At 36.7% G+C, this 12535-nt stretch overlaps 1 protein-coding gene across 1 annotated transcript in view; it reads left to right on the top strand.

Moving 5' to 3' along the window:
- LOC116176094 (bifunctional glutamate/proline--tRNA ligase-like) overlaps positions 1 to 7016 on the top strand; it is a 9089-nt gene extending 2073 nt beyond the window's left edge. Inside the window, exons 2-10 of the mRNA XM_031494567.1 lie at positions 415 to 712; positions 758 to 1205; positions 1296 to 1510; positions 1558 to 1731; positions 1782 to 2078; positions 2127 to 2397; positions 5860 to 6517; positions 6567 to 6710; positions 6771 to 7016. Of these exons, the coding sequence (XP_031350427.1) occupies positions 415 to 712; positions 758 to 1205; positions 1296 to 1510; positions 1558 to 1731; positions 1782 to 2078; positions 2127 to 2397; positions 5860 to 6517; positions 6567 to 6710; positions 6771 to 6930 (2665 nt within the window). The 3' untranslated portion in view covers positions 6931 to 7016. The remainder of the gene's footprint in view (positions 1 to 414; positions 713 to 757; positions 1206 to 1295; positions 1511 to 1557; positions 1732 to 1781; positions 2079 to 2126; positions 2398 to 5859; positions 6518 to 6566; positions 6711 to 6770) is intronic.
- The last annotated feature ends 5519 nt before the right edge of the window (positions 7017 to 12535 follow it).

Raw genomic sequence — 12535 nt, 5'->3', positions numbered from 1 at the left:
TCAATACCTTCTTTTCTGAAGCCAAAGCAATGAAACAATGTAGATTATATTATAGACTGATATCTGGTACCATTTTTATCGCATTTTCTAACTTGGCACCTGAGCCAAGAGAAATCTTGGCGCTTAATGTACCCATGCTGCACAATGTCGACTTTATTAATTATTGAAAATTTTAACCAAAGATGCTTGTAGTAAAGGCAAGCATATCGCATATTGTAAACACCAGATGTGCGCATGCGCAGACTGCGCAATGCCAATTTTCTTGTTTATGGAGAGATTTCTTTGACGTTTTAATCATAGATGCTATTAGTAAAGAAAAACGTCGCGCACAATAGCTATGGTCTTTTGGGAAGTACTAATCAATGCATGAAAAATGCGCTAAAAAACCTTTTAATGTTATGGTCACTACCAAAGAGATCTTACAATACCCATATCTTTACAGGAGTCAAAACCCGCACAGAGTGATAAGAATAAAACTCCAGAGCAACTAAATAATGAAGTAGTTGCTCAAGGTGACATCGTAAGAAATTTAAAGACTCAAAAGGCTGCCAAGTCTGAAGTCGATGCAGCTGTTAAATTACTTTTGCAATTAAAGGGCGACTATAAATCAGTGACAGGCACTGAATGGAAACCTGGTACTGCGCCCTCTGGTCCACAAAAGACAATTAACGTAAATGAGTTGAGTTTACAGATATCTGCGCAGGGTGATAAGGTAAGTGTCTCGCCCTCGTCATGTGAATTTGCAATTTTCGTTTAGGTGAGAAAATTGAAATCTGAAAAGGCTACAAAAGATATTGTAGACCCCGAAGTGAAACTTTTACTTACGCTTAAAGATACATACAAGAAGGCAACTGGTTCTGATTGGAAACCTGAAGCAGTGGTACCAGCGCATACTGACGCACCTCCCTCCCCTGAAATAGTGCACAATTCAACTGACCAAAATACACTTCTAGAGAAAATTTCAGCACAAGGTGATAAAGTGCGAGATTTGAAGTCCAAAAAGGTGGAAAAGTCAGTGGTAGAGGCCGAGGTGAAGGTGTTACTAGCCCTTAAAGCCGATTACAAAAGTTTGACCGGTTCTGATTGGAAACCCGGTGCGGTTGCTCAAACTAAGGCTCCAGTGCCTAAATGTGACAAGGCTCATGAAACTGAACTTTTGAATCAGATAACTGAACAAGGCAATAAAGTTCGGCAGCTTAAATCAGGTATTTATTCCATTAATTAGTAGATTGATGATCAATAAAAAAATTATTTATTTTGATGTTGCCGGTTTAGTAATTTCATTTTTTTTCCAGAGAAAGCCGATAAGACAGTTGTAGACACTGCAGTAAAATCGTTACTATCGTTAAAAGAACAGTTTAAAACCCTAACCGGAAACGTTTGGAAACCAGAAATGGCCACGCCCATTGTTGTAAGTCCGTCCGTGAACGGTAATGAAAGCGATCTTACATCCAAAATCAATCAACAAGGTGAAGTGGTGCGAAAAGCAAAATCTGGAGGAGCGGCAAAGGTATCACTGACACTATTTTGTTACTTGTACAAAAACTAAGTTGTTAGGCGGAGATCGACACCGAAGTCAAGAAACTGTTAGATTTAAAAGCGGAGTATAAGGCATTGACAGGAACTGATTTCCCAACGGGCGGCAGAACTCAAAAGACTACTAAACCAAAGGAGGAAAAAGTGACGAAAGCCAAATCGGAAAAGAAAGAGAAAGAGAAGAAGCCTACCGATGTAAGTACAAATCAAATAGCGTAAAATTTACTACAATTTACTTTTAAAAGGTGGAAGATGGTGCTGGCACTAAAAAACAGACACGCTTGGGGTTGGAAGCGAAAAAGGAGGAAAATCTCTCCGATTGGTATTCTCAAGTTATAACCAAAGGGGAGTTGATCGAATATTACGATGTATCAGGTTGCTACATCCTAAGACCGTGGTCCTACTCCATTTGGGAAGCAATTAAAGACTGGTTTGATGCAGAAATAAAGAAGTTAGGTGTTCAGAATTGTTATTTCCCGATATTTGTGTCCCGCGCTGCTTTAGAAAAAGAAAAAACCCATATTGCAGATTTTTCGCCTGAGGTATAAATAACTGGACAATTTCCTGATGTCACAATTTTCCCTGTTTAGGTCGCTTGGGTGACCAAATCTGGTGACTCCGAGTTGGCGGAACCGGTTGCAGTTCGTCCAACTTCGGAAACTGTGATGTATCCGGCGTACGCCAAATGGGTACAGTCGTATAGGGATTTGCCAATAAAACTCAATCAGTGGAACAATGTCGTTCGATGGGAATTTAAACATCCGCAACCGTTTTTACGGACTAGGGAATTTTTGTGGCAAGAAGGACATAATGCTTATGCCAATAAGGAAGATTGCCAAGCCGATGTTAAAACTATTGTAGGTTAGTATTGTCTTCATTAAAATGAAAGTGGCGTAACAGGTAAGCAGATGTTCAAAAGTTACAAATCCACAGCTCTAAACCATTCCCCATAAATACAAAAGCCAGGAAAAAAAGAACCAGCAAGAAAGTAAACCTTGCATAACGCTCACACAAATACAAGAAGTAAATTAACTACAGCAACAAAATACAAACAGAAGTATAAAAGCAAAGATATTTCAAGTCAGGTAATTGAGTCAAATGTGGTTAACAAATTAATCAACATAAGATACAAATTGCATCATAACTGCACATGGCAAAACGTGATAATTCGCTTTAGTATAAAACAGATCAAACACATCTAGACAAAACAACAAGTGATAAAGAACATCAAATTGGGCATGACTTTGTTCCTACGTTCTTCATCATTAATTCAAGAATGCCAACACTAGGTATTCAGGTTAAAGTAGACCATCACACATACAATCCCGCATTTTAAATGGGAGAAAAGTTAATTAGAGAGCCCCTTTCGCGTATTGCTAAGAAGCAAGAACTGTGGTGTGCACGTAACATATACAGCGCCAATTTAAACTGAATGAGGTTCTTCTTTCCACAGAAATAAACGGTTAAATCATACTGATAGAACTGCGCGAACGTAGCAAAATTACCATGAGTTAAACACATGGTAAGCTCAGGCAAAGTAAAGGTGGGCCGGGGTGAATAACAGGGTTTTTTACACTAGCAAAAATGAAGCAAAATGTAGCAATAGTAAACCGGATAGGCGCCACTTAGTCTTTAGTAAGTGTCAAGAGTAACGAGAATACTTACCTAAAGGGGAAACAAGGCAGATAAGAGATCTTGGTTCTGGTTTTGAGAAGCTAAAGAAATAAAATAATTGATAGGGGTAGAACATAAACAATAATTGTTGTCACAATCGAGGGTAATTTAATAAATGATCTCCAAAATATTAACATAGGCTGAAAAATCCAGATCCGCATGTCAATGTCTAAATTTTCAGCAAAAGGTGATCAACACGTCGTCAAGGAAATTACTAAAATCAAAGCAGGCCTCCGCAGAAAACAATGGAACTGTAATTGTTAAATGACTATCAAACGAATGTAGTAATTACTTTTGAGCTCAGAAGGGCGCGTTCTGCCGTATCTGTAACAGATAACAACACATACAAACAAATGAGAGGGATAGTGAATAGCAAGGCATAAATATATTGCGGTAGCAATGTAATCTACTTAATTCAAAATGTAAATAAGAGAAAACTCTGAGGGAAGACAAAGATAATACATATTAAGAAACATGCTGAATCATTATCTGTGCAGATACAAATCTGCAAAACGGTTCAATGGAGCAACCACAGGCGCATCAGAAATAGAACGAGAAAACACTGCAAGGAAATATGGTAATACGCAAAGCATAAGCCCTTATTGAGGTAGACAAGTAAAGTAACAAGTAATGGCGTATCAGAAAAATTATTTGCATGCAACCAATATGAAGGCAAAATCCTCACTGCACGAAAGCAACGAAATGCGTATGCAGAAAAAAAAGATCACAACCTCTAGCGGCGAAAGTAAAAAAAAAGCTATTTTAAAAGAAACTTAATAACACATCGATGGCCTCTAACGGCGAAAATAAAGAACTAGAGTAATTTCAACTCTACTATAGAAATAACTTAACATCGTACCTAACCTGGTTACAAAAGAAGAGTTACTTAAACGGTATATAAATTTGGTAAGAAGAAAAGAACGTAACAAATGCGATGTGTTAGAACGGCAAACATGTATAACCTCATACGTGGTATTAATGACCCTCTATGGTCTATAACTATACAATAATGAAACTCTCATTCGCGAATTGGGTTTGAAGCAATCTCGTTCACATTTCATTAAAGACAAAATAATTATAACTTCAATTAAATGAATACAACCCACTTTTAACGGAAACGAAGACCGCGGCGGTGGTGGTACAGAAACTCGGGCGCCACCCAGGGATGCAAATTTGCCCTTGGAGAAGTATTCGGCGGTAGGAACGTGTTCTTGCTTCTGGACCTGACTTGGTGGTTATAATGGCGTTGGAAGGCCCACGAACCCAGCCGGAGACGACGGTGAAATCCAGGGAACAGGGTTATGGGTGGTCAGCAGAGAAAACTAAAAGTAAAATTACAGCACCACCTATTGTTAATTTGAATGTTGGAATAAACCCGCGGGGTGGACGGTATGGAAACTGATAAAGTACTTAAAACTGAACGGCCTCAACTGGTTTTAAGCTTGTTTTAAAATAATATAATAACGTGGCTGAAATTCTAAAATTTTAATTTGTGTCGTCCTATAAATGACAATAGTTTTCGGTCGAAATAAAAACAATTGTAATATCTTGATGTGAACGGCCGCAAACGGCGGATTAATTGCAGCCTTAATTACGGTAGCGGCGGTTGAAACCCAACTATTTTAATTCATTAATTCAATTACCTTTAGCTTCTATCTTCAATTCCTAGAATACCGGGCGTTCATACACAGAGCGGTCACCAAAACTGGTGGAAACTGGATGCTTCGTTACACCCTAACCTCAAACCTGACATTGCGTTTGGTCGATATTAAATATGTGAAGGTTTGTAATTTAGTCATTTCAATGTGGCAATTGTTTTGTTACTATTGCATAGCGATCGACCAGTTCATGTGCCACTGTTTTGTGAAACTTGATACCACAAACAGAAGTAATCTAGCTACGTTTGTTTCTGAGATACAGGGTGTAAACGACAAGTTTGACTTTTTGAGATGTTATCGTATCTTACTACACATGTAATATAGAAAAAACGTAGATTTGTTCCAATGTTAGTACCTATATTTTAACGTCAATTGTTTTTCATTTTTTTTTTCCTGATTACATTGATGTTTCACTACCTATATATTTGGTAATTTTAGCCATGAAAACTTTTTTGTTACTTTTTTTTAAATAGTAGGCCATAGATTCGTGGAGATTTTGTTTTGTTTATTGATCCGTGGTAATTAAGGTAGCTGATACCAATCAATAAAAATAAAAATAAATAGAAACATGCCATTTAAACAATTAAAAAAATATGATATAATTATGTAAAAAATTGTGATACATCAATGTAATCAGGAAAAAGAAGGAAAAAAATTGACGTTATAATATACATGGTGTTTCATTTAAAAAACACAAATATTGGGTCAAATTGGGTTTAAATCCTTGGTGTTAAAATGCTATTGGGCATTGTTTTTTTTACATGGAATTACGTATCCGATTTGCCTGTAGGTATGTTGCAAGTGCGTTTGTATTATGATCACAAAGCACAATTCGTATTTTTATACTCGCATAAATTGTAAAACATCTGTGAACAGTTCAAACATGAAGTAATAGCAGTTCAGGTTACTGTATGGTCTAAGTTAAAAGCACAATGACGTCAGTTATAGACCATAGCTAAATTGATGTGTGACCTCAAACTTTTTTTTTCAGATTTGTATGCCAAAATTTATACCGACCTTCTTGCAATACCAGTGATCAAAGGACGTAAAACCGAAAAAGAAAAGTTTGCCGGTGGCGACTACACCTTGACAATAGAAGGATATGTCGCGGCTAGCGGTCGAGGTGTACAAGCCGCAACGTCACATTATCTCGGTCAGAACTTCTCGAAAATGTTTGAAATAGTATTTGACCATCCGGAAACACAAGAAAAGACATTCGCTTACCAAAACTCGTGGGGTGTCAGTACACGGTCGCTTGGTGTCATGGTGATGGTTCATGGTGATAATCAGGGATTGGTCATTCCTCCGCGAGTTGCATTAGTTCAAGTGGTAATTGTTCCGTGCGGTTTAAGCGACGTTGATCGACAGCTTTTACAAGACAGCTGTGATGAACTAGAAAAAGAACTACTCGGGGCCGGGCTACGTGTTAAAGGTGATTATCGAGATAACTATTCACCCGGATGGAAATTCAATCATTGGGAGTTGAAAGGAGTTCCTATTAGAGTTGAGTTAGGACCGAAAGACATTAAAAACAAACAGATAGTTGCCGTGCGGAGAGATAACGGACAGAAAGTTACAATGAAACGTGAATCCGCCGCCAAGGATCTTGCTACGCTCCTGGAGAACATTCAGCAGAATTTGTTTAATAAGTATGGACTATTGGGCTGTCACATAGACTTAATGTTTGTTTTTCAACAGGGCATCGGAGGAGTTTACAAGTCATACAATTCAGGTGACGGAATGGTCACAATTTACTCCTAATTTGGATAAGAAGAATGTAATTCTGTCTCCATTCTGTGGCGAAATGGAATGCGAAGACGCAATTAAAACAGACAGTACGAGGTACTAACTACTAAACTCTTTTCTCATTTTTTTAAAATATTAACTTCATTGTAATTACAGAGATGCGTCAGAGGTAGCCGAAGTTGGGGCACCTTCAATGGGAGCCAAATCACTTTGTATTCCTTTAGAACAATTACCGATGAAACCGAATGCGCGGTGTATCCATCCTAAATGTACTAGAAAGCCGAAATTTTACACCTTATTTGGACGCAGTTATTAATTATTTTGTGCTGTAAGTGCTGCACTAAGTAACTTATTATGTTGTGTTCTATAAAATTTTTACAAATAAAAGTAATTGAAGATTTTTGTAGTGTGTAATTAATTTGTATTAATTCCAAGCAAATATGATTCAAAACACTCACACCTACCACATTAATTCAATGTCGGTGAAAGAGATGAAAAAATCTTGGAGTATTTAATGTTTAATTATACATAAGTGTGGACAGGAAAAAATTTTTTATTTCATACTGTCCGGTAGATGTTCGATTACACTATCATTTTGAGTCCGGTAAGTGAGTTATTACAGCATCAGAGCCGTTAAGTGTCGCTAAGCAACACTTACCGGACTGTTATTTGTATACATCAAATTTGACATCTTCACACAAAAAACCCCAACATAAATTTGGCTGTAATTCTTTATTTCAAACATTAACATTGATTGTAATGAAACAATTTGTATTGCCCTCAACACTAACGCCTGGGTTATTACTGGATGTCGAGTTAGTAATGTTTGATTCCATCTGCTGTAGAACTTCAATGAAATTTTCGCCGCCTTGTATCAGTTGTATCATACGGGCAATCTTAACTTTTCCTTCTACCGAGCTTTCGATGTATTTTTCTGCCGTCGATGCGCTTTTCCATGCCCTATGACACTTTAACACCGAAACCCAGGCAAAAAATCTCAATTCAAAAACTTACAGCATCCAAACAGTATGCCAACATGACGTTTTCCTCTACTTGTTTCGCCCCATGTTCGTTCCTAAATTGGCAAAACACTTAGTACTCTTTTTCATACCTTGCGGCCGACTTCTTAGGAACCAACTTTTCGGTTGCTTCATGAGATTTCGGCAGGATTGTATCGGGAACAGTGGAACATCCCACAACGTTTATAGCGTCCATTTTTAGTGACAATTCAACTCATGTATAAAAAATCGCATAAGCCGCAGTGAAATTGTCACTTTGACAGCGGCAAAAGTTACCTGCAACTTTTCCAGCGACAAATGCACTTAGTGGTTTTTTCACTTATTCATTTTCGAACCAATTATCGCATTATCCTTACCCATATGACTAGTTTGACGTCTGTCAATAATTGATTAGTTTGGTGAATTTCTTGTTCGTTAAATTGTCCTGCCGAATTACACTCGAGGTTTGTATTTAAACCGAATAAATTTGGGTTGTGGCAATACAAATCTGTTTCCTTTTAGCAATTGGACTCGAAAAACTGTCAACCTAAAAATGCTCCACCTGCGGTGTCGCATTTTTATTAGTTGACAGTTTTTCTCGTGTAATTGCCAGGCAACAGATTTTTTTTACCTAAACAACCCAAATTTACTCGGTAAAATACAAACCTCTTGTGCAATTATAAGTGACAATTCAACTCATGTATAAAAAATCGCATAAGCCGCAGTGCAATTGTCACTTTGACAGCGGCAAAAGTTACCTGCAACTTTTCCAGCGACAAATGCACTAGTGGTTTTTCACTTATTCATTTTCGCACCAATTATCGCATTATCCTTTCCCATATGACTAGTTTGACGTCTGTCAATAATTGACTAGTTTGGTGAATTTCTTGTTCGTTAAATTGTCCTGCCGAATTACACTCGAGGGTTGTATTTAAACCGAGTAAATTTGGGTTGTGGCAATTCAAATCTATTTCCTTTTAGCAACTGGACTCGAAAAACTGTCAACCTAAAAATGCTCCACCTGCGGTGTCGCATTTTTATTAGTTGACAGTTTTTCTCGTCTAATTACTAGGTAACAGATTTTCATTACCTAAACAACCCAAATTTACTCGGTAAAATACAAACCTCTTGTGCAATTATAAGTGAAAAAATTCAATGTAAATAAACTACAAACTATAGCAACGGCCGTTGCCACAGAAACAAGGTAATGCGATTTTTACAATATAATGAAATTTTGTAATCTTTGAAATGAAATAAGGATACAAAACAGACTTACAGTATGAAATAAAATACGTTACGATATACGTCCGGTAGTACTTGTAACAGCACTCGTTTAAGACATTCTTGACTCGGCTCCTGACGTTGCCTCGTCCATAATGTCTAACTCGTACTGTTACAAGTAACCTACCGGACTTATAACATAAATAACTATTGTAATGTTTAAGTTGGTATCAACTATTATATTTTAGTTATGTATGCGATAGAGTAAGGTTGGCAATAGAACTAAGAATGATGTCTACTGTCGTGGTTTTCTTCGAATAAATAGTATAAGTACAAGGTACTAATAATTATTTAACGTACAAGTAAACAGTACAATTGGCGACGAGTGTAAAAGGTGATTCGTGGGTGAAATCAAACTGGGGTCTGTATTCAAGGAGTACACGACAATTTACGTATACACTACACGACATACAACAAAATGGCGGCAAGCACGTTTGGTCACATTGAAGAATTTTGCGTTCAGAAAGGAAATTGGAGATTATGGACGGAGAGATTGGAACAGTACTTTATAGCCAATGATGTACCTAAAGAAAAGAAAGTACCAATATTGTTAACACTTGTCGGGTCTGAAGGATATTCTCTAATTAAGGATCTTTGCACTCCCGGAGTGCCGGCAGAAAAATCATTTGAGGAATTAAAGAAGCTAATGCTAGAACATTTACAGCCAACACCAAACAAAATTGCGCAGCGTTATAAGTTCAAGAACCGAAAGCAGGGTGATGAAGAAACAGTTTCGGAGTATCTTGCTAGTCTAAAACAACTGTCTATCAATTGCGATTTTGGAGACAATTTAGAATCGAGTTTAACTGATCAACTAGTGTGGGGAGTGAGAAGTGAAACAGCTAAACGCAAACTATTGGCGGAAGAACAGTTGACGTACAAGAAGGCGGTTGAAATCACATTAAGCCTCGAAGCGGCTAATCGGGACGTGAGTGCTATAATGAACAAAAGCGAAGTGCAAGTCAATTCTGTCAATTATTTTAAACGCAAAGAACCAACGTATAAACGTAACAGCAGCACTAGTTTCAATAAAGGCAGTGATTCACAAAGTACAGAGCGACCAAAACAAGGGGTCAACGTCCGACAGCAATCGGCTGATTTTAAAAAGACAAGTTGTTATTGTTGCGGTGGACAAGGTCACTACGCCAAAAATTGTAAATTCCGGAGCAGTTATTGCAGCGGTTGCGGCAAGAGGGGCCACACAAGTAGAACATGCAGGAGAGGTCACATTTCAAACAGAAACCACTACATGAGGGGAGAATCGAGTGAAAATCAAGTGGAAGACGAATTATCGTATGGAAGTGACACGGAACAGGAAATTTTATTTCATGTGGACAATGAGGTCAAGGTTCAAGTAGATGAAGACCCAAATTTAGATTTAGATGTGCTATTCAATATTTCTGAGGAAAATGCAGAGAAATATAAGAGTGTCGAATCAAATTGCAATGGTTCACACGAAGTAAATTTTAATAATATGAGCAAAACGAAAGTCAATCCTATTACTATAAAATTGTTAATTGAGAATAAGATAGTTGATTTTCAAGTTGACACAGGATCAAATATATCTGCAGTTTCTAAAGAATTTTATGTTAAGTTTTTCAAGGGTAACCGATTGTTTACTACAAATGACATTTTCAGGAGTTACGTAGGCGATTCGATCGTTCCTATAGGTATAATGAAAGCACAGGTTAAATGGAAAGGTAATGTGTACAGTTTGGATCTGTACGTTGTTCCCAATGGCGGTCCTCCGATAATAGGGAGAGTCTGGTTAAAGAAATTAAAAGTCAACATCGATTTTGAAGGTAATCATGTAAATTTAATTTGCAACTCAGCATTTAAAAATGACGATTCAGATTTAAATAATCTATTAAAAAAATTTGACAGCATATTTACAGAAAAAGTAGGTTTATACAATAAAGAGAAACTACATCTAGAAATGAATGAAAATGCTAAAGGGAATCCGATTTTCCTAAAGCATCGTCCTCTAGCTTATGCTCTTAAAAGCAAAGTTGATTTAGAATTAAATAAACTAATTAATGAAGGGATTTTAGAAGAAGTACCATATTCAGATTGGGCAACTCCTATAGTGCCAATATTAAAGAAGGATGGTTCTGTTAGGATTTGTGGGGATTATAAGGTAACTGTAAATAAGTTTCTTAAGGATGGCAGTTTTCCTATTCCAAAAGTTGAGGATATATTTTCAAAATTCTGTGGCGGTCAACAGTTTACGAAGTTAGATCTTAGTATGGCTTATCAGCAATTAGAATTAGACGAGGAATCAAAATTAATAACCACAATTTCAACTCATAGAGGTTTATTCAAATATAATCGCTTACCTTACGGGGTTAAGCCAGCAGCAAAGAAATTCCAGAAAATGATAACTAAATTATTAGGCAACATTGAAAATGTAGGGATATTCTTCGATGATATTTGTATAACTGGAAAGAATCGAGTTGAACATTTAAAAACTCTTGAACAGGTATTGAATAAACTAAAGGATGCAGGGTTAACATTAAAGAAGAATAAGTGTGCATTTCTCAAAGATAGTGTTACATATCTAGGACACAAAATAGATTCAGAGGGTATTAGTATGTCCATTGACAAAATTGAAGCTATACAAAAGGCACCAAAACCTGAAAATGTGAAGGAATTGAAAGCATTTCTTGGCACAGTAAATTATTATGCTAAATTTTTACCTAATTTATCTACTTTATTACAACCTTTATATAAATTATTGAAACATGATCAAAAGTGGGAATGGTATGAGGAACAAGTTAGGGTTTTTCGCAAAGTAAAAGAGTTGTTGACATCTGAACAAATATTAGTTCACTATAATCCGAAATTAGAATTGCATTTAAACACAGACGCCAGTCCAGTGGGTATAGGTGGTGTTATTGCTCATATATTACCTAATGGTGATGAGAGACCAATAGCATATGTTTCTAGAGGACTTTCAGATACAGAGAAACGTTATTCTCAATTAGAAAAAGAAGCGCTTGCTATTGTATTTGCAGTCAGAAAGTTTCATCAATATTTATTTGGACGTAAATTTGTCCTATGTACTGATCACAAACCTTTAACAATTATTTTTGGGCCGACTAAAGGCATTCCAGAAATGACGGCTAACAGAATTCAAAGATGGGCATTATTTTTAAGTGGGTATGACTATGATATACAATATGTGAAAGGTATTCAAAATAATGTAGCAGATGGGCTATCTAGATTACCAAGCAAACTAAGTAATGTCGATGAAATAGATACTTCATATTTATCATATGTAACCGATAACATTCCTTGTTTAACAGATCAAGTAATCAGGAAATTTACGGAAAAAGATATCATATTAGCTCAAGTTTACAAAAATATTGAAAACGGATGGCCAACACAGTTACAGTCACCGGAATTAAATCCTTATTTTAACAAGAGACGAGAACTGTATATTGATCAAGGATGTATTTTAAGGGGTTACAGAGTGGTTATTCCTGATGCTTTACAATCAAAATTATTAGGTGAACTGCATATTGGACACATGGGCTTAGTAAAAATGAAAATGTTGAGTCGTAGCTACGTTTGGTGGCCTTCACTAGATAATGATTTAGAAACGCTAGTTAAGAGCTGCGAAGCGTGTTTAGAAGAGAAAGA

This window comes from Photinus pyralis, unplaced genomic scaffold (genome assembly GCF_008802855.1).
Source record: "Photinus pyralis isolate 1611_PpyrPB1 unplaced genomic scaffold, Ppyr1.3 Ppyr1.4_LG7, whole genome shotgun sequence".
NCBI lineage: Eukaryota > Metazoa > Arthropoda > Insecta > Coleoptera > Lampyridae > Photinus > Photinus pyralis.
Note: the sequence above shows the minus strand (reverse complement) of the source record. Positions and strands in the feature narration are given on the sequence as shown.